The sequence below is a fragment of the Sinohyriopsis cumingii genome, unplaced genomic scaffold (genome assembly GCF_028554795.1).
Source record: "Sinohyriopsis cumingii isolate HCF-2022 unplaced genomic scaffold, ASM2855479v2 utg002080l, whole genome shotgun sequence".
Taxonomy (NCBI): domain Eukaryota; kingdom Metazoa; phylum Mollusca; class Bivalvia; order Unionida; family Unionidae; genus Sinohyriopsis; species Sinohyriopsis cumingii.
In genome coordinates, this window is record NW_028316126.1 from 927,124 (window position 1) to 950,000 (window position 22,877).

General features: G+C 35.9%; 1 protein-coding gene across 1 annotated transcript in view; it reads left to right on the forward strand.

The window, feature by feature from the left end:
* Nucleotides 1-774: 774 nt before the first annotated feature.
* LOC149771167 (dynein axonemal heavy chain 2-like) overlaps nucleotides 775-22,877 on the forward strand; it is a 54,136-nt gene continuing 32,033 nt past the window's right edge. The window contains exons 1-3 of the mRNA XM_089948788.1: nucleotides 775-954; nucleotides 3,153-3,501; nucleotides 7,304-7,468. Coding sequence (XP_089804914.1) covers nucleotides 775-954; nucleotides 3,153-3,501; nucleotides 7,304-7,468 — 694 coding nt within the window. The remainder of the gene's footprint in view (nucleotides 955-3,152; nucleotides 3,502-7,303; nucleotides 7,469-22,877) is intronic.

Below are 22,877 nucleotides of genomic sequence, written 5' to 3' on the forward strand. Positions count from 1 at the left end.
TCTAACTTAATTATTGCTATTTGGTCCCAAACATTGTCAGCTTCTTGTCTTCCAAATCAAAACATAATTTCTTTAGCAACACGATCGCCATCTTTGTTTAGACCAGTCTATGTTTTCAGGCAACACATATGATATAGTTCACTGTATTGGAAAATCTCAATAATTCCATAAATTTTAGATTTACATCTCTTTGAAGACATTTATACAAGATTTCCTCCTATTTGTTTCCTCAGTTTGTTTTAGAAATACTAAAACTAGACATTGTAAATATTGGAACCAGATGGCACATTTGTTTGCTAAAAGAGACTATTCAATAAACCAGAAATGGACAGCAAGCAGTCTATTTGTTTGATTACATCAGGACTAGCTTTCATTTGCATTGAAATGCCAATAATATGATAGAATTAGGGACCCTGTGGCAACTATCATGTTAGAAATGATTAATAAAAAGTGAATGAAAATTATTGGATTTATTAGTAAAAGTTGTCATACAGCTTTATACTGATGAAATTTCAAATACTTTTAAATTAGATTATTCCACACTGTGACGAAGGTATGACCCCTGATTTCCTCTCCAAAAAACACTAGTTTCCATGACATTTAAGGAATATTGTATTTCAGCCAAATGTATCATGCACCATTATATTGATGATGAGTTGGAACCAGTCAGTTAACATTCTAATTTTAAATTATTAAAATTTTAGCCATTTCTAATTATGATTTCTCAATACAAGTTCATCTGCATAAGGTCAGATGGAGCAAATTATTGTAAACATGGCTTTTGTGATGCGCCTATTGCTAATAGCTCTAGCTTGTGGTTTAGTCACAGGCAATGGTACAGGAGTGGATGGGGCTACAGATCTTGCTCCGGCTGCCAATGGAACAGGGGATAAAACTGAGAGGGAGAATGAAGAACCAGAGGAACATGAACCAAAGGAATCTGAAATGACTGTGGTAAGAGTTTTCATCTCATATTTTTGTTTTGGTCCATTTTCTATTCATCCATCCATTTATCTACATTCTCCGTTCCATGGCAAAGCTTTGAAATAATTTTAAATATCTCAGTGACTCTTGGTGAATAAATTTGATGTTTTAGTCTAATAGTCCAGATGTGCCATTTGGTATTCATAAAGTCAGTATTAATTATCATGTTTAAGATTTGTATCCATTTATCTGTACATTCATTCTTCCACCAGTCATACTCTAATTTCCAGAATATTACTCCAAAACCATTCAAGATATCTCATTGAACTTTTGTAGAAATATTAAACAAGTTGTCCAGATGTGCCTGGTGTTATTCACAGTTCTTAATTTTCAGAATTTTATGTTAATGTCTGTATATTCATCAACTATTCATCAACCCATTATCCACACCTTAATTTCCTTGTCAAAACTCCAAAACCTCTTAGACATTAGGTACATATATTAGGCTAATATCATGTATGGGACTTTTTGTTTTCAACAATGGCTGTTGAAAGAAAATATCGCATATTCAGGATATTGAAGTCAAAACTCCTGACAACATTTTGCAAAATCTCCTGATCTGGCCTAATCTGATGCCTGTGTTCTATCACAGGTTTTTGCATTACTCACAATGGATCTGTTTAACAAAATCACATAAACGAAGACTTTGATTTTAGCAGCTTTCTTTATTGTCATAATTTCTGGCATATCTTTTTAGTGTTTTTTTTACAATTTGTTCTTTACAATTTAGTAAACAAACAGTATTCATTGTAGCAATGCCAGCACCAAAATGAATAGTTAAGCATGGTTCTGCCAATTATTGGCAGTTGACTCTTAACCTGTTGACGGGATTTGCAATGACAAACAAGCCATTCCTTCACTTCTTGGAAAAAACAGTGTTAGTCTTTCTCTCTTGTCCTATCATTTGGGAACTTCAGGACTGTTGCATCAAAAAACATAAATACCTATATCAAATTTCTTTAAAACAATATCGGGAATAATTATTTTGGAACAGAGATTTTGTTGTCTAAAAACAATAAGTATCTGAAAGCAAAGAGAGAATACAGTATTCACCAAATGACAGCTGAACTTGTTTGGTCACTTTATTTAATAAAAATGGGTTTAGCATGGCATTACAATTACTCAGCTGTAGTACAAATCACATTGATCATGTACGTGCATTTGCTCGTTTTAAAATTTTTTAAAAATGTCTTTAACCAAAGTCTGTTCAATCTGGATTATTGAATGCTCTGCACCTTACCGGTCACAAAAGAAACTTTCAGATAAAAATTATCTATCGCTGTGAACTTACAATGGTGTCAATGTACTAAACTTGGGTCAAAATAGGAGCTCATCAAGTGGAATCGTCACAATCCTTGAATTTGTTTATTAATTTGAGTAACGTTTATAGTGACATCAAAGTATGCAACATTCAATCCAGATTGTACTGGATCACACCCTTAGGTGCAATTCATCCAAAAATGTCTATGTACTTTAACATTGAGTTTGCCATATGAACCTCTTGGAGCATCTAAATAATGACCTTCCAAAGGAATATGGATGTATTCAAATCTAAATGAAGTGAATACTTGCCACTTAAATCTATGTAGAATCAATTTCTAAAAAATGACACCCATTACTGAAACAGTTGGTGTTGAATTCCTACATGACTCGTGGCTTGTACTATAGGCCTGTTTATCCTGTAAAACAGCTTAATGCATTCCCATCATCATTTTTCTCAATGTAGAAACTTGAAATTTGTCATTAGCTAAAGTAGATAATGCATTCCGACCGCGGTTACCCACCCTATATAGCCACTTTTTGGCTACTTTTATCAAAGTCTTAGTTTCAATGATTTGTTTTGATGCCTTTTGAAGACGGATTTAATATTTTGGACTTTGTATAATACTGAACCGAATTTGAGGTTTGTAAACTTTAAAAAAATATAAAGACCAAATGTTATTGTCTGTTTTGTTAATTGTTTAATAAGATAGTAAACATTCTTAGTATTATCTTCCTACACTTCAAAATTAGAAATTTTCTTGTCAACATTGGAGAAAGTACCTTAATTTTTGGATTGGTAATGGATGTAGTGCCTGTAAAGCCATAAACTTGCAGAAAAATTCAGGACACCCCACCTATCCAACCTGAATTCATCAGTTCATACGGAACTGTTTTTGATATTTCAGCTTGACATGATCAAGATGAGAGTGATGGTGGAGAATTTCAAGAAAGAGCAATGGAAGGACATCCATGATGATGCCATCAGAAGATTTCTTGAAGATTCAGGAAGTAGATTGATAGTGGATTACAGTGACCCATATCGTGGCTTTGTAATTGAACATTCCATTCCTCCCTACATGGTTGACCAGTTAACTTTCTTCATCCGTGATGAGCAAGTGAAGGAAATTACTACTGAGAACTTCTTGAAAGCTGTCCATTATGGCACAGTGAAGGGGATGCACATTGAGAGTTTGTTGAGAGTTATGTCAGGGATTTTTGCTCCCATTTTCTTTGAAAACACGTCATGGCCAGACAGTATCCTTACAAATACAATCCATTTGATTATTTATATTAGACAACAGTATATAAAGAAGTGAAAGGCACTTAAAAAGTGTATTTCACTGTGTTCTATGTTATATCTTGTATCCACTCAGATATATTTTATTGTTGTGACATGAGAGTATTGCACCAATTTGAAACTGAGTTCAGTTTCAGATATAATTGTGGCAATGTTTATGGATTTCAGCTTCAAATATTTTTGTCTTGGGTGATAAAGAATGTCCTACACCCAAAACTAAGACATAGAAGTAAATCATTGTAGTGGTACACACATTTCCGAGTTGGCATTTAGTTACTTGAAGCCAACTCTTTACACCATTACTGACATTTTAAATCATGCAAATTGATTTTTGTACAACCAGTTTGATAGAAATTAAGAATGGTTCACCGTCTAAACCCTCTAAATAAGTATTATACCAATTGTTTTCAGTATTATAGAGTGCTCTACCCCCATCTCAATGAGCTACAACCCTTTCTTTTCTCTCATTCTCTGACTTCCATAAAACAAATTCTATTGTCCTGAGACATCTGCCTTAGGAGAATGTGACTTTTTTATTTTATTGGTTCTAGTGGCACATATAACATCAATGGTTATATCCTGTTGGGAAAATGGGAGCTAAGTAACTTTACAAACATATACGGAAGCAGCTGAACCAGTCTGGGCTGGGCAGATATTGATTATTTGACCATTGAATAATGAGTCCCATGTTCTACCATCTGAGCTATGGCAGTTGCCTCTATGTAAATAATTAATGCTTTACAAAGTCAGGATACATTTGGACTGGTGCCAATGTATCTTCTGCTCATTCAAATTTTACTCATTTTACTTAATATTTGATCAAATGGGTGTGCCGTTTTGCAATTCCATTATGAACTCTGTGATAGTAATTACAAATAAATGATCTAAGATGTTCAATAATTTTTGGTCAGCAGGTTTTGATGTGGGGAATTCTTAGACAGCTTTAACTTTCTGTTGATCTACACTAACCCAATCATTCCAAACTTTGTGATCTGATTACATGTATATCATTTCAGGTAGTGTTAAATGAAATTTGAAGGTTTGAGATCAAGATTGGGATCACATAATCTTTGAAATACATCATTCATCAAATGACGAAGTGAAAGTTAAATGTCATCTATGTATACAATGGCAAATTTCCAATTTAAATCTTTGACAACTTTATTAATAATTATCGAAAAAGCTGTTATAGTTTTGGATCAAAGAAATGGAAGTTTTTTAATTTGGATAATGCCTTAGCATGAAACAAAATGTGTATATCCATTTGATTGTTTATATTAGACAACAGTATATAAAGAAGTAAAAGGCACTTAAAAAGTGTATTTCACTGTCTTCTATGTTATATCTTGTATCCAGTCAGACATATTTTATTGTTGTGACATGAGAGTATTGCTCCTATTTGAAACTGAGTTCAGTTTCAGACATATGTGGCCATGTTTATGGATTTCAACTTAAAACAGAGTTCAGTTTCAGATATTATTGTAGCAATGTTCATGGATTTCAGCTTCAAATATTTTTTGTCTTGGGTGATAAAGAATGTCCTACACCCAAAACTAAGACATAGGAATAAATCAGTGTAGTGGTACACACATTTCGGAGTTGGCATTTAGTTACTTGAAGCCAACTCTTTACACCATTGCTAACATCTTAAATTATGCAAATTGTTTTTGTACAACTAGTTTGATAGAAATTAATAATGGTTCACTGTCTAAACCCTCTAAATAAGTATTATACCAATTGTTTTCAGTATTATAGAGTGCTCTACCCCCTATCTCCATGAGATACAACCCTTTCTTTTTCCTCATTCTCTGACTTCCCTAAAACAAATTCTATTGTCCTGAGACATCGGTCTTTGGAGAATGTGACTTTTTTATTATATTGGTTCTAGTGGCACATATAACATCAATGATTATATCCTGTTGGGAAAATGGGAGCTAAGTAACTTTACAAACATATACGGAAGCAGCTGAACCAGTCTGGGCTGGGCAGATATTGATTATTTGACCATTGAATAATGAGTCCCATGTTCTACCGTCTGAGCTATGGCGGTTGCCTCTATGTAAATAATTAATGCTTTACAAAGTCAGGATACATTTGGACTGGTGCCATTGTATCTTCTGCTCATTCAAATTTTACTCATTTTAAATAATAGTTGATCAAATGGGTGTGCTGTTTTGCAGTTCCATTATGAACTATGTGATAGTAATTACATACTATAGTCAAGCAAATGATCTAAGATGTTCAATAATTTTTGGTCAGCAGGTTTGGTGTGGGGAATTCTTAGACAGCTTTAACTTTCAGTTGATCTACACTAACCCGATCATTCCAAACTTTTTGATCTGATTAAATGTATATCATTTCAGGTAGTGTTAAACGACATTTGAAGGTTTGAGATCAAGATTGGCATCACATAATCTTTGAAATACATCAATCATCAAATGACGAAGTAAAAGTTAAATGTTATCTATGTATACGATGGCAAATTTCCAATTTAAATCTTTGAGAACTTTATTAATAATTATCGAAACGTTTTGGATCAAAGAAATGGAAGTTTTTTAATTTGGATTATGCCTTAGCATGAAACAAAATTTGTCTAAGCCTTATCTTTCATATACTGGCAATTGACAAAATCCAGACATGTTCAAGCAAGCATACACTTGAGCCCAGGATTGCATGAAAGCACACATTATATCTGTTTAAAATATGATAAACTGCAGCAGACCTTTATGGTCTTTGCTTTATAGTTCATGTATCACCTGTCACTATCTCATATGCATGTACAACTCTGACATCTTATTAAAAACAATATTACCCAAAAATGATTGGAACCTCTTTTTTTCTTTCCTCAGTGAGATTAGAGCTTGTCAGATCTATTCCTAACTACAGGGCTGTTTCATTAAACTATTTATCACCTGTTATTTGTTAAGTTTTGCAGACAGTATGATGTGCAGTATTGGACTGTACATGTTAAATACTTTTGGTATAGGGCTGAGTTTTACATCTTTCGAAAGTGTCTCACATATCTTCTCTATCTATGGCCAGATGAGAACTTCAACCTGGTTATGGTTTGGGTGATTATGTGAGCTTATGTTATGTATGGCGTGATTACATTTCCTTCCATTTTCATTTTTTACCCCATGAAATTTAAATTTCTTGGAAAATTTTAAATTTGTTCTAGAAACTATCCCTGCTAAAATACTGTACCAGCCAGTTCTACTTCAGCTCAGTTATAGCATTTCTGGGTTGTAAAGAGTTGTTACATTTAACTTTCAGGTCCAGCTAATTGTTTTCTTTTGTCTCCTTTCCTGAACTAGGCTTTCACTTATAAAACCACCCTGATGTTCTAAAACCTGCAATTCTCAACCATTAGTTGCATTTTTTAAATTAGGACTTCAGTCCCAAGTTTTATGAAATCTCACAAACCCTTGATGACTTTAAATTTCTAAACCAGGTTAAGATGAACTACAACGGTAGTAACAGTAACCAGCCTAACTACATTTTAGTTGTGACTCCCCATATGTACCCTTCTGGATACCTAAACCTAATTTCTGTACAGAAATGTCTTGTTCAAAACTATCCTTTCTTATTGTTTTTACATTAGCCCTGAACAATTATTTTTCTACTCCAACATTTATAACATAGAATTCATTTTTGTGCTGTATAAACAGTCAATATGGGGGTCCTTTTAATTAACATTTGGCTCAATTTTGTTTAATTATGCCCTTTTCTTTTTTAAATTATCCTTAACCAGATTTTCAGGTATTAAGAATGATTTCTCTGCACAATTGCACACATTTCTGGCCAACTTGACAGACACACGGTGGAAGGTAGAAGGAAATACAGCCTTGTACATTCCAACAGAAGAGATGAAAGTTCCAGCTGAGGAATCTGCCAAGAATAAAGAATTGGTTCGGAGGTTGGAAAGTAGGTCTTATTCTCTAATCAATTCAAGTGGTGATTTTCCAGTCAGTTCTTTTTTTCTAGAAGTATATGCAACAAGTTAAGCCCTCAAGCTTTTGGAAAACATTCAGTAGTTTAAGATTCTTATTATCCAGGCCAATTTAGTTAATTTAAAATTTTGCTGACAACAAATAATAGTTTATTCACTTATATTTTTATGGAAAATAACCATTATATAAAAATGTTATTAGATTTATACAGTTTGAGAATTCTGCAAGAACTAAGTGCACCACAACATTTGATCATGCAGATGGCTGGCAATGCTTATTGACCTTCTTGTAAAATATATGAGGAAGGATATAGACAGTACGAAATTTGCATTACTCTTAAAGAACATTGAACAAACATGTAAACAATGTAACAAGTTATCTTTATTTAACTAGCTAGAACATTAGAAAATCATGGTAAAAAAATGAGAGAAAAAACCACTTTAAATGATGAAAAAAATCTTAAGTATTTCTAGACTAACAGATATAAAGAGGGACAGCAGTCCAGGCTTTCTTGAATTCATAACAGAGTAATAGCCAGAGAGAGGGATATCATTTCAGGGCTTTAATTCATAACAGTGTAATAGACAGAGAGACTCAGGACTTCAAACCTTGAATTCGTAGTTAGTTAGTTAGCTAGTTGGCATCCATTAGTCTAGAGAGACGATGGAACTGCGCCCATGAGAGATTTCCCGGTTGGTGGTTGTGCAGCGTCTGCTGTGGCTAAGTAGTCCAATGCGGGAGTGGCAGTCCCTGCTGCACTTGCTGCACTTGAAGGCTGTGTCAGGTGTTGGTTGAAGCTGCTTCTTCTTCCTCTGCGATCGTCTTTCATCAGCTAGCAAGCGTTGCTTGTCCTCTCCGGCTTTCAGACCAGTGATCAGAGCATGTCGCCAGCCTGATCTGTCTAGAGCGAGCTCTTCCCAGGTGTTGACATCAATATCAAGGGCTTTCATGTCATGCTTACAGACATCCTTCAAGCGGAGATGTGGCCGTCCGATCGACCTTGTGCCAGAGGCGAGTTTTAATAAAGAATGTCTTTGGGGATCCGTCCGTCAACCATCCGACTTACATGGCCCAGCCATCTGATGCGGCGTTGGCGGAGAAGTGTGATCATGCTGAGAATCTTGGCATGCTCGAGCACTTCGTTGTTTGTTACTTGATCGCTCACGTGATCCCAAGTATGCGTCGGAGGCATCGCATGTGAAAGGCGCTCAGTCTTTTCTCTTGTGAGGCATACACAGTCCAGGTTTCACTGGCATACATGAGAGGGCTTAGCACGCATGCACGGTACACGGTGATCTTAGTGTTCATTGTTATTAGCAGCAGCGGCTATGACGGTTACGAAATCGGCAGCGTAAGGAGCAATCCGAACTGAATACGGAATGTTTGATTAAAGGCGCTTGTTGGTGGACCATGTCCACTCGTTAGAGCACCTCAGGGTGGCATACGCATATAAACTAAACTATACAAGTTTTCAAAGATCAAAGGAACACAAACGGAAATGATAAAATGTTGTGGCTTCGCCGTTGTTGGAAGTGAAACATCTCAAGTGCAAACTTACCAAACATATTAGCAATGATACAATCAGTCAGACAATTGTACAGTATTTGTATGAGGGAACAGCTCGGAGCAAACGGTTCTTTATCAAGTATTACAGAAAATAAGGAAACCGATATGGTTAACAAAGATCCGTCAATATGACCTGGAATATACTGGGTCGCATACGTGGTGACCAACAATCATCTTTTGCATTTTGGCTTGTATTTCATTGCACCACTTGCAGTTGATTTTTTGACATGGGGCGCTGGTTAACAAGGACAATTTGCAGACATGTTGTTCAATCCTTGCGTGTACAAATGGGATGCAAAGCTTCAATCATGCCGATACCGAAAAGTAATGATATCGAAGTATGTGCACTATTATGCAAAATGCCATTTTATATTTATGGACACTCATCCTCCTTGCGATTTTTGATGATCAAGCTGGTTGACTACAAGCATCTGTTTTTGGCATACAAAGTTCATTTAAGAAACGGATTTGCCTGAGATTATCAACCAGGATAATGCTTCCCCAAGCTAACATGCGGTTTTTAATATCGAACATTTAAATAACAATGTTTTAAATTGAACATTCTGAATCTTACTTTCGCTTGAAAGGGCGCAAATAATCTTGCCAAAATTAACGATGATGGAGGAGTCAAATACGCTGGGTCGTTTACGTATATCAGATATTAAACTGATGCAATCGCAAAGTTGTCCTCAACAACACACCTAATAACTGCATGGGGTGTTTTAATAAGTACAATAACAAGTGAAGAACGGTAAGAAAAGAGTTGTAACGGTAAATGTTACGGTTATTTTCTGTTCCATCGGAATTGGCTATGATTCACTTAAACCTCACATCATAATAGTGAATGAGTAATTTTGCACCATGGCCTATAATATTGGTTGATTGGTGATATGACATTAGTGAATTGCCAATTGATACAATATGATTGTTATTGGTCGCCGGAGATGAAATTTATAAATATGGCTGCATCAAAGCCTTTGTTATTTAATATAACGCATCTAAGACATCATTTGCGGTTTTTATACATTCGATACGTTTATTGCATTTGTTAAATGGGTTTATCCAATCCCGTGTATACTTATGTTTTGGTCTATTTGGCAAGTCATTAGTTAGAAAAATGTACGGGTCCAAAGTGACCCGCGCAAACATGTTACCAAACCAAATACATGTTTAGACAGCAGCAATGCAAGTCCTATACCAAGAAGAATCGTTTAGTCAAGCAATTCTTTACTGTGTTTTGTTGGTGACCTTTTGAAAAGGTTTGCGTGGCATTGACTTGTTTTAGGAATAAAATCGTCGTACGTTACAATACTATTTTCATTCGCATCCAGATCTGTACTGAAAAATGTTTTTTAAATTGTAGAAAAGAAATCAATCGTGGCAGCGCTGGTAATCAACGACGAAGTTGGCTTTGCTTTGAGGATATCAATACATGGATGATCACATATAAATGGTAGCGTGTAAAAGAGGATACAATTATTTTGAACAACGGATGCATTTTCCTGATCTAGTTGGCACATTCTTGAATACGCGAGGTTAGTTTGGAACCACTGAATTGGTTCCATCTCAGTGCTTCTTTGGTCTAGGGGCTTCCTGTGTGTAAATGTCAATGATAGAAAAAACTATTTGTATCAAAGAGAAGCTTTTGAAATATGTGAAGTTTCCTTTTCATACTATCATTGCATTATACAATGGGTACATACTGTTCGTGTTGTGTTACACAATCATGTTGTAATTGTGTGTGTGAATTGTTTAGCGAAAACCGTACCGCAATCCAACTCAAGCCGAAACACACAACAACAGGGCCGCAATCAAGATAACGTATGTTCGAAATAGGGCAAATAATTTAACGTTTATTGGATCCTCCGGTTCCAGACCTTCCGGCACATTCGGTGAAACTGAATGGTCTAGTTTACCTAAATTCGGAGGTAGTGTCGATGTTGTATTAAAGAGACTAGCATGAACACCATCCAGTAAATAGTCTGGTGATACACATATATAGGTCTCTCCAGGACCTACATACAATTTATGTGAGTCTGACACGAGGCTTAGTATACTTCTTGATTCTAACAACCAGCCTGGCAAACTACCAGTACATCGTTTTGATATTGCATGTTACTGATACTTTGCGTAGCAATCAACAAACGTTATCCGTGTACAACGCGCTAACATGGGTCTCAATTATGCGATTGCGGAGGGCTCTGCTTCCTCATCAACACTCGGATAATTAATCTCTGGATGGCTAATCAAAGGATATACTGAACCCAGTAATGCTTGGATGGCCAATATAAACAGGTTATAGTGATATAAACTAATATCGGTTAAGGATATTTTAAAAGTATACTTTCTCGCTATCATGAACAATGTCGACAGGAATTCTTTCTCCTCAATGTGGCATTGTTTCCCTTATACAGATTTGTTCATAAGTATAAATAAATATTTTGCAAATTCGTTCGTGTCCGCTGTGCGCAGATCTGAAATAATCTGACTGTATAGGATCATCCAAGCAAGCTGGGGTAATCGAAGCAAAGGACTAACTATACTCGCACGCATTCAAAATCACATGCAAATTGAAGATTTGGTACGTGTAAGACATAAATGTTATTGGTCCTAAGACTTGGGAAACAAGTTTGATGCACTCTATAAATAGATGTTCGGATTTTTGCATGATTTCACAATGATAAGGTCACAAACAGCCACCAGCCACGAAAACTCGTTGATATGAATATGTTGAACGTGTTGATGGTCTCAATCGGTAACGTGTCGGTTGTCTTGGTGTATCAATATGTTCCGGGATACGGAATTCTTCTACAACAGCACGTCATTTTCACGCCGTTGTCAGCCTAATAACTATCCATGTGCATGGAAATAGCAAACAATCTTGTCTGCAAAATTACGATTAAATCGTTCCAGAATATATTGATGTATACTGAAATGCCTGACACGTATTCGTATACGATTTTTGGCCAGTACCACATTCACATAACCTATACATTAATTGCATTATCCACTAGTAACATATGTGGCAATGTGAGCAACCCTCATGCACATATGCATTCTAGTGAAACCGCATAGCGTGCGAAAGCTTCAGATGTCAACGGCTCCGCTTCTTTGCATCAGCGGGCCTGATCGACAGCCGTGAGCAAGCATTTTTAGGTGAGCAATCGGTCTTGGTTTTCAGGGACAAATTGCATGGGACAAATAACAATTCAGCCTGATGACCCACAGCTGGTGTATCAATATCACACCAATACCGTAAGATCTTTGTTTAGACTCTTCTAAATAAATTTGCCACATTGCTTGTTTGGCCAACCATGTTCGAGCAATCACATGAGTGACCTTGGCTGCACTGCATACATGTTTTCCCTCTCCAATGCTCACTCGGACGTTAGTATATGTTACCTAAATTCTTTGTTTATATGTTTCTGATTTTACTTTAAATGATTGCTGTGGGAGTTAGAATCTACGAGTGCAATCTCGGCTTTCTTACCATTTTTGACAACCAATCTTGAAATTCTTTCTACCAATGTTGAAATCAGCGCACTTCTGTCATGGGTCAGATCCACGTCGATGCGTTTACGTCATCGCATATCATTGCATATTTTATAAGCCGTTTTATGTCAGTAACACGCAGCAATGACTCGATCGTTAGTTGCTTCAACAAACCATGGTTGTCTCTTATAAGAGAGTTGTAGTTGAAACAGTATTGCACGCCCGCAGTAATTGCATGCATGGTGTGCCAGGTAAACTTGATCATACAGCCGCGATATCGCCGATGCAAATTTTGTTTAATAAATGCAATATTTCTGCTTCACATCAAGTAGAAATTTGTGTTCCACTTTTCCAGTGACATCTCACACAATATGGATGCATGTTTGTATTATAACGAAAGACAATGGCTATATGCAAATTAAATGTTCATTGGACTTGATTTGCCTCCGACCACAAGTGAAATGAATTTCGTGACATGTTTCTCAGATTACGTGTGGTCAGCATAGTTGTCTCACTGATGATTTAACTGGTGGTTCACACGAGTATCGTGCTTCTCTGAACCGGAAAGTGTATCATGCAGATACGTCAATTAAACAATAAAAGCATAATGATATAAAAAGTATGTCCGCCAAGAGATACCAAAGACGAGTATGAAAAACGGCGCCGTTAAGCTGTACAGCAATTCCTATAAATGTTGAATTTATGATAGAAAAAGCAAGGAAGTCAAAGACGATCTGTAGTTCGCGACAGACTGGAGTAGAAGATCTTACAACCTGGTTTAAATACAACATTTGCGTCACTGATTAAACCCAGGCAAAAGTATTTATGGAAGGAGAATACCAAAGAGGGAAACAGAGGAACGTTATACCACATGGTGTTCATGGGAACTGAGGATAGCCCTTGTCCACTTTGTAAAATAACCAAACATACAAATCAAAGGATATACAAAATGCAGTGGTCATTAAGCGTTTTTCATAGGCAATTGGGTAACCGAAATGAAAAGTTGAATGTTTTGGTAAATTTTACGAGCACGTAAGGGAGTCATTTGCCAAAATACCAGAGGTGCCGCTCTAGTACAAGTCGCAGTTGAAAACACCGCCTCGATTTGTACAGGAAGGCACTACATGATACAACTGTCATCAAATCCACATTTTAATTAAATCTTTAATGAAACCACACTGATTGTGTCGGTGATTGCTGAACAATCATCGCTCGGACAGTTGCACAAAATCGCGCGCTGATGCATGAAGTTGATGACGATGTTCGTGATACATATTACGAACTAGTTTTGCTCACCAATGATGAGTTTGAAACGATTGGATAATTCGCACACACATTAACTGCCACTGTGGAACACTTTGCTTTGCAGATAAGGACCCGGCATTATCTTAAGGAACCAATGCTTGTTCTTGTGCCGTTTCAAATTACAAATCTGGATAATGTTCAATCTCAAAGCAAAATTATATTTGGCGACTTAGAAGTGACTGATCTTATTTTGCGGTTAAACTTTCAAAACAAACCTTCTAAAAAAATTCGCTTTAACTAATCAATTATAGTGCACATGCACATCACACTATGTAGCATGGTACTACATTTGATCTGTCTCCTGCATAAACATAGTGATTTTATTGTAGTTAGGTATCTGATAATTAGTTACAGTCAGATAATCGGTTTAATGCTGGTGTTGGTGTCTTCAAAAATAGTACTAACTATTTCGAGATGCACCCAGTGGATAGTCATTTGATTTAATTTTTTGCATTAGGAATATTATATTTGAGAGCAAATTATTTACTTTAAGTTAATTTGCTACTGATAAAGTAGCATGTGATCTTTTGCTTCGAGTCTATCTTATTTACCGAACAGGAGAAAATATCCCGATTATAACCACGAAGCTCATACAAATTCAGCTTATCACCTAGTTTTTAGCATTCGATAAAACTACACTAACTCTTAGGTTTATTTCAGCGTGTTTGCTTCATAATTGTACAATGCACTAGTTTTAATAGTCGCTCTGAGAGAGTTTCAAGTGAGGATTACATGGTATGGATTGAATTTTGGACCTGTGAACAGAAAACGTATTATATAAATTATATAACAAACCTTTGTAAGCGATTGATACATGAACAAGAATGTACTTATCTTGGTGCCAATACATCTAAGTTGGACAAATATTACTGAATATTTTAAGAGGGATTGTAAGGATTGTATATATTCTGTTTAAGATTTATGATTAAGAGGATTTAGGAGGTCAGTGTGACCGAAAGAACGTATAATGGACACAAAGTATAAGGCCATTATGCTGTATTATTTGCCATGTATTAAAGTGTACTGATTACAATAATTCATTAGAGCCTGAAATTCCCTCTTTAACTGCATGTTAAAACTGAATATTGGTAGCGTTGCGTTCAGAAAAGATCACACACACGCACACACGCACATCTCTCTCTCTCTCTCACTCTCTCTCTCTCTCTCTCTCTCTCTCTCTCTCTCTCTCTCTCTCTCTCTCTCTCTATATATATATATATATATATATATATATGCAATTACACTAATACACTCAGTTTGAATTTGTTCAAGAATTTAATGCATGTTCTGGAGTATAAATCATGACCAAAACGCATATGGCATACATGGATTGAGAGGTCAGCTTCACATTGTCAAATGGGTGGCTGCTGTTAAATGATATTGATATGTATATATACAGACGGACAAATGGATACATAAATGTGTAAATGAATGGATGGATACATATCTAGTTACCGAAAAGAAAAAGATAGATTAAACATAAAATGGATTTGCAAAGCGTATCTCACACAAATCATCTTAATTGAAAGGATTTGTTTGTAAACATGAATGTAACAAATATTACAAGTCTGATTATGAAACTACATGTTGAGATTCACGTATGAAAGTATATTACCACATACCAAGATTAATATTGTAGAAAGTATATTTGCGTGTTAAATTTAGACAATACTTCACATCCATCATTCCGCTTGATTGTGAGATGCCCAATCGGGTTCGTTCCCAGAGGATATGAGAGCTATTTATACATGCAGTGTTGAATTCTCTTAAAAGATGTAAACTACTGCCTAGTAGATGAGCCATCTGTCTGTCATCCTGCCTTCAAACTTCCACGTCATCTATGGACCACACGTAACTGCTTCCGGACAAGCCAGGTTGTTTGTGCAGTCAACCTTGTCCAATTTGGCTAGACTACTAATTCTTCATGTTGCTGTGGAGCACATCAGACCATGTGACACATTGCGAATAAATGTCCTCTGACAAATGTCCACTGACAAAGTTCACCGTGGTCTGCAGGCTCTGTACCATGCTGATGATAACGTTGTTAAATGGACGAGCACGAACTAGATACAACAATAAATATACTAATATATAGGTTACTTTCGTTGCAGTCATTTAAATCATTTTTTCAGGAAAGTATGCTTGACATCAGAGAACGTCTTACCCTGATCTAGAAATCCCATAAACAATCTAATTTAGATGACACTGGAATAAGAGCGAATTGTAAATGTGAAGAAAACAAACAACATCCTGTAGGAAAATATAATTATCAGATCAAGTGATCTGAGTTATTGATGCAGGTACAATGCATTATGGCAATTATTCATGTATTTTGTAATATGTGCCGGGTACAAGAATAACATGTGAACAAATCATCTGTATGTTGGGATCGTACTAGTTACAGTTTCCTTTTCTGTGTTATTATAATAGTTCGTATTCGCGTTTCAATACTGATAACCAGTGGTATTTCCCGCACTTGATTACATAGACTGCAGAAGGTACAGGAGACATTTGTATTAAAACTGATCTGACAAAATAGACTGAATTACCTTGTGATTTTCACTTCAATACGAAATTTACTTGCCCATGCCCACTACAAACAAGATTATACGCATCAAAAGTAAATAATAATATTATATAAGCAAACTATTTCACGAATTTTAAAGCATTGCTTTCATTTTATCGCTAACGTGAATGTTCAATTACTACTACGACTAAACCTACATTTATGCAAACAGTATATAGTACACAATTCCACATTTAGGACAAGTAGTCATTAATCAAATGCTTTGTTCATAGACGTTGCTTAATTTTCATAAATGATAATTATAGAACTAATATACACATACTTGTAAAATATTAGCTGCGTTAAGTAAATTAATGTTTCAACAAAACAGAATGTCACTCCAGTTGATAACAAAACAACATATCAACTATTCGTGCGAGCATCAATGATTTCGTTCAGACAACTAGGTACAACGCGTAACAGCATGAAGCTCCCCCCAAAAACAAATCCTGCGGAAAACCTGTTTTTCACGACTGAGCAAAAAATGATATATGGTTCATAGAAACATTTTTAATAAACTATCATTCTTGTCTATGGATATACGACCAATGGTATCTTCCCTATAATACCACTCGTTTCTATTTACACTGATTTGTATAATGCTCCTGCCCACACATTTTTGTTCTGTTCAATTTACCATGGTTTGTGATATATTTTGTTCCAGTTTCCAGACGAACAGGTTACCGTTTTTACCCAACTTATTTTCTTTGTTTGAATTGTGTGGTTTTGGCACTTGTATTTATCTGGACAGTTTTTAACATTGTTTTATAGATTTCTTGAGTTCTATGATACAGTATGAAAACTCAAGCTCGGAGGTATTTTAGCTCAGTAAAATCGTCTTGGCAAACACGCGTTGATCATAGCCTATATAGCCAGTAGAATCAGCAACGCTGAACGCTAATTTATCCGAGACCACAACAGCGCTGCTGAAAAGTAACGGGTTTAGTATTATCCAATGCCATTCTGTTGTTCATTGCAATCAAGCCATCGTTGGACGATTTAACCGTACACTCTATGAGCCGTTATTTAACATGACGGGAAATGTTGATACAGCATAAGGGTTCCAAAACATTATCAATATTATGAGTATCAACAAATCGCGCCATTTTCGGTATGTTTTATATACTCACCTGGAGAACAAGAACAAGAGCTACTGATCTCATATGGAGTTTTAGTGGCCGGGTACAGTCTCGTGAATTGGACCCTGTCAAAGTTCGTAACTTAAGGCTATGTTATGACTTTATCAGTTTGCTAATTAAATTTCAATTGCATCAACCTGTTTAGTACACATTATTGTGCAGAAATGTCATCTAGTGAAAGGATTTGTATCTGTAATATGATCATCACATGGTGTCACAAATGACCTTCCGACACAAAAATTGCAGGTATAAATTTGCAGTTGGAGTTAATAAACTTATTTTGCTATGCAATGCCATTGAATTATCTGGTCAAGCGGATAATAGTCTTACGTTTTGTTAATAGAGGTTTCCACAAATATGGCAGATGCTGACCTCACTTGTGTATTTGATTTGTTTATGTTTCTTTTTATTCTTGGTTTCTCATTGCGACATTAAACTTGTACATACAAATTGGACCCTGCCCCATTAAGGAAAACGGATAATTTGTACTGGTTTTTTTCAGTCACATCTATTACATCTTTATATTTCTTTGTGTATATTTAAATAATATTTAAGTATTAACTTCATTATAGTTCCTTCCTTTTCCCATATATCACTTAGTGTTGTATGTAATGCTCTTTAGAGATGGAGATAACTGTGTTTTGTACGTCAATGTGAGAACTGTTTACGTCATTAAAAAGTATCGTATTGTGGACGCAACTTACTAAATATGTGGAAAAATGGTTACCATAATGTATTGTCCTGCTCTTTATGTAGTTGCAAGGTTTGCACCCATAATTGTATGAATATTATTCAAATTTCAATACAGACACAAATGAACAGTTGCATTACATATCTACATGCATCCTTAAAAGTATTTTAACTCCACAGGAGCATATAGACTTCAGAGGACTCATACATAAGCATAATGTTGTAAACGTTGATGTTACCAGTGGAACGGTCTTATAAATAATAATGCATATGGTATATTGCTTGCCATATTTTGCTGAGAAAAATGAAAGTTTAACACGTCGACATAGTTCAGATAAGAGATTAATATATCACAATCATGTGATAATAAAGAATGTATGTATCTTGACATTTGTAGGTTCAGTTAATAAAGGAGCAAAGCTTTACTTTAAGTGTCAATTTCATACATTTTACAAAAGGCATGAAGGTTTTCCTGACATTCTTATGTTTTCACTGAATGCTAAAAGTAAATCAATAAAATGTGTTTCTTTTCTTTTTGCAGATGTCAGTTTGGATGGTAAATTATTAGGATTAATCGATTAGTCATGTTGAAAGAACAATATTTATAACCTCATCCATATACTCCTTCTAATGTAATTGCAAAAGGGAATGACTTTGACGGACAAATTTAGATTCTGCAGGAGTTTTTTTATGGCACATGCTTATTAAAAGCCAAGCGGGTGAAATGCTTATTACCTTGAACTGATTTTTCCAACGTAAACATGTATTATACACTTTATCTTATTATTCACTATGCTTTTACAGACTCCAGAAATCATTAGTGTCAGTTGTAAATGAATTGTGTCTGAAAAGAACGTTCTCTGTCAAATTTTATTGATTAATTGTACTTGTATGGTCACTTTCAGTGGTAATGTATCAATTGATCAATTTGATATGTCACTTTGTAAGTTTAACAGGGCCCCACACATCAGCCTATCAATATTCCAGAATGGTCTAATGTCGGGTAAGTAAACTTTGATTTCTTCTGATTAGCTAGATTGTTGTTGTGACTATACCCCCAACACACACCCACATAATATTTATGCTGCTATCCACATAATATTTATGCTGCTATTAGCATCTCCAGAATGATAACAAATGGTAAGGAACTGCTAGTGTTATAACAGAATAAAAGTGCATCTAAAGCATTTATCTACTTAAATGATTGATTTCTTTAATGTGCTAGGACGGTTAATAGCAACTCTTCCCTTATGACACTGACAAATAACATTGTATGTATGTCCTTCACTCCTAAACTGTGTAACATCCAAATCTCTTCGTGACATTCATTCAATATTTTAAATGAATTTTGAATCTCCTCTGATGCTATGGTGGTAAACAAAGACCACAAACATTGAAGGTTGCAAACAATTTGACATATTGCAATAAATGCAGTCACAACTCACAATGTAAATAATGCAGTGCTTCTTTCTGCAAAGTGGTCACTTTTCTAAAAGCATAATACTTTGTTTAGTTTTGCGCACAAAACGTTTTTCCTTTATGCCATTTTACTAGATAATATCTAATTATGTGATATGTACAACATTCTCGGCATAAACCATTTTCAGGTAATTCTTAGGTGTCAGGGTAAAGCCTCCATATCTGTAAGCACATGAATCTGGAGCAAGTAGAACATCTCAAAACGGCTTGATGACAACTGTATTCAATTACATCAGCCTGTTTAGTACACAGTATTGTGAAGATGTGTTATTTAGGGCAAGGGCTTGTAATTGCACTATGAGCATTACGTGGTCTCAAAAATGACCTTCGTACATGAACATCGCAGGTATTAATTTGCAGCTGGGGTGCACAAACGTATGTTGCTATATACTGCTACTGATTTCTCTTGTCAAGCGGATACTAGTCGTATGCTTTCTTTCAATATAGGCATCCAAAAATATGGAAACTTTTGATCTCAAATGTGTATTTGATTTTTTATTCTTTTGTATATCTGATCGCTGATTGCGGCATCAAATTTGTACATAACAATGGTCTCTGACCCCTTGGCCACACAAACCGTCTCACATTTGGCCCGTCACAGGAATACACGGTCGTTTTATTATTTTTAAGGAAGCACCATTACGTAGGGTTTTCAGTGAGGAATTCCAAGTGATACCTTTTGGATACATAATTACCATCCATGCAAGTCATGCCTCAACGTCAGTTACACTCAATTCACATCATTACTACATTACCATTTGCTTATTATCTATACCCTCCATAATAAAATGTGTGGTATCGCCACCTGTGCAATATCATAGTAGTATGACGGTACATTACACACAATGATAATTTTGTTGTTTCGCAAAGCCGATGACGTCATCCACGGCCAGATCCTCCATGTTAATCAGAGCGTCTGTATGTTACCATTATATGCTATCTTTCTCCAGAAATGGTTAGGAAAAGTTTACATTTGTACTGACTGCTTCGTTGGCGTCGTCAAGTACAACCTGGATGAGTTTTGATAGATAGTCGACACGCAATATGAAATATGCGACCATTCTTTGCAACTGTCGTTGATCATGACACGCTGTGGATTCTTTACTGTCAAACATTGTGATGAATAAACATTGACTGCGTATCCATGGAGCTTCTTATAACATTACTTTCACTGTATCATTCAGTACAAACTTCAGAGATGTTTCCGTGTCTGTTATCAACACGTTGATGTTTTGGACTCATTTATTCACCCGTCTATATACGATTATCCTTATGAAGTGAGAACAATTCACATGTAGAGTGCCATGCATTTTGTTTCCTTGTGATCATGCTGGGTGATTAGTTGAACGTCACTTATTGAGGTTTCTGCAGTAACCTCACTTAATTGCACATTGTCACTCAGATCATCAGATTTGGCCCGATATTTGTTTAGACTGTTCTCATCATTAACAACTTTGGACAACAACTAGATACGGGAAGATTAACAGCCAATAGAAGAGGATGACGTTGATTGTCACGGAATGGTGTAAATGTTGTTAATTAAATACATGTACTCGGGTTTCGTTTCTTTTCGCTGTACAATGATACCCGAGGGTGATTATATTACGGTCTATTGTATTTCGAAATCGTGAGTACGATTCATCCTATGCCACACGTGCAGGGTACTTTCGATAAGGCAAAACGAAAATTCTAACGGTATAAATACGTTACTGCATGTAAAGGACCTTTACAATACTAATGGTTTTGTCAGCAAGCGGCCTGCTAAAAGGATTCGCACAACTCCAGCTGTAGGGGTAGGTAATTTTTCGGTCTTAAGTGATAACTAGTGTATTACTATATTTACCTTTGCATGTTTGTTATATAGTTTCCTTTATACAGCATAATGCGTGCATTTCTTTTATTCTTGTTGCGACGTAGTACAGAATTTATGTTGGTTATGTAAAGCTACATTTTTTTTATAAAAGAATTCTTTACTATTGTCTTATCGAGCAGGGTTAGGTTTACTATTGAACCTCTGTTTTTGTAATTGCCATAATAATATAATCTTTATAACTTACCATGTATAACGTCCTTACGTTATGTCTGTATCAAGTTTAGTACACTGTATCGGGTATATTTTCAGCTGTTTTTGATGGTAGGAATATCCGGGGTGTCGGGTGTTGTCTGAGAGTAGGAATATCCGGGGTGTCCGGTGTTGTCAGAGTGTAGAAACGTCCGTGTGTCTGGAGCGTTTAAGGTGCCGGAGCGTCTAATGTCTAGCGTCCGGAGTGTCCAGAGTGACTAAGGTGACCCAGCTGTAGAGCCGTCAAAGGACCAGGGGGTCCAGAGGGTCTAATATTTCAAGTGTCCGGAGGGTCTAATGTTCCGAGTGATCATAGTATTCCGAGGGTCCGGAGTCTATAGCAGTTGTGAAATTGATTCGGAGGAGCTGTGGAGCGGATATGGTGCACGGGTAACGGAGTGCATCTCCACACATGTATTTTATTAGCTGTATGCTAATTTTGGGTTAGTAAGACCCACTGTATTATTCAGGACTGGAAGGATAGATTGTATATCCGTCCTTGTGTTTAGTGACATAATTTCGCTACCTGAGCGAATACATTTTTTACTATGTGTAAAGACTTACATCGTTTACTATTTGAGTGAACTATATTCATCTTTCCATTATTGAATCATTTGTGAAATCATTTATCCTGTGTTTTAGTGTTACTGAACTAATTTATTTGTATATTTTTTCCATTTTTGAAACTGTGCGCTTTTATGTTAAATAGATCCAATATTTGGATTATAAATACGCACACATCTTCATAATCCACTGCTCATATAAATCGCCACATTAAACCATATCTCCGTCGTCAAAACGTCTTCTGTTGTTAATCCGAAATATCCCACCCGGTTATCTTGTTACATTGATACCCCACACATGATTATGCAACAATGTTGCTAATCAACCATTGTAAAAAAATGATTTTATCGTGTCATCAAGAAATTTGCCCAATATTACGAAGCAAAGGCATATGCTAGTATTCGATAATGCAGGATCCCATCATAATTCTCCTTTCCACCTGGAAAACAATGTCAAGTTGTGAGGTCACCTGTGGGTTGCAGGTTTATGCGTAGATTTAAATAAAATTAGGTTTGGAACA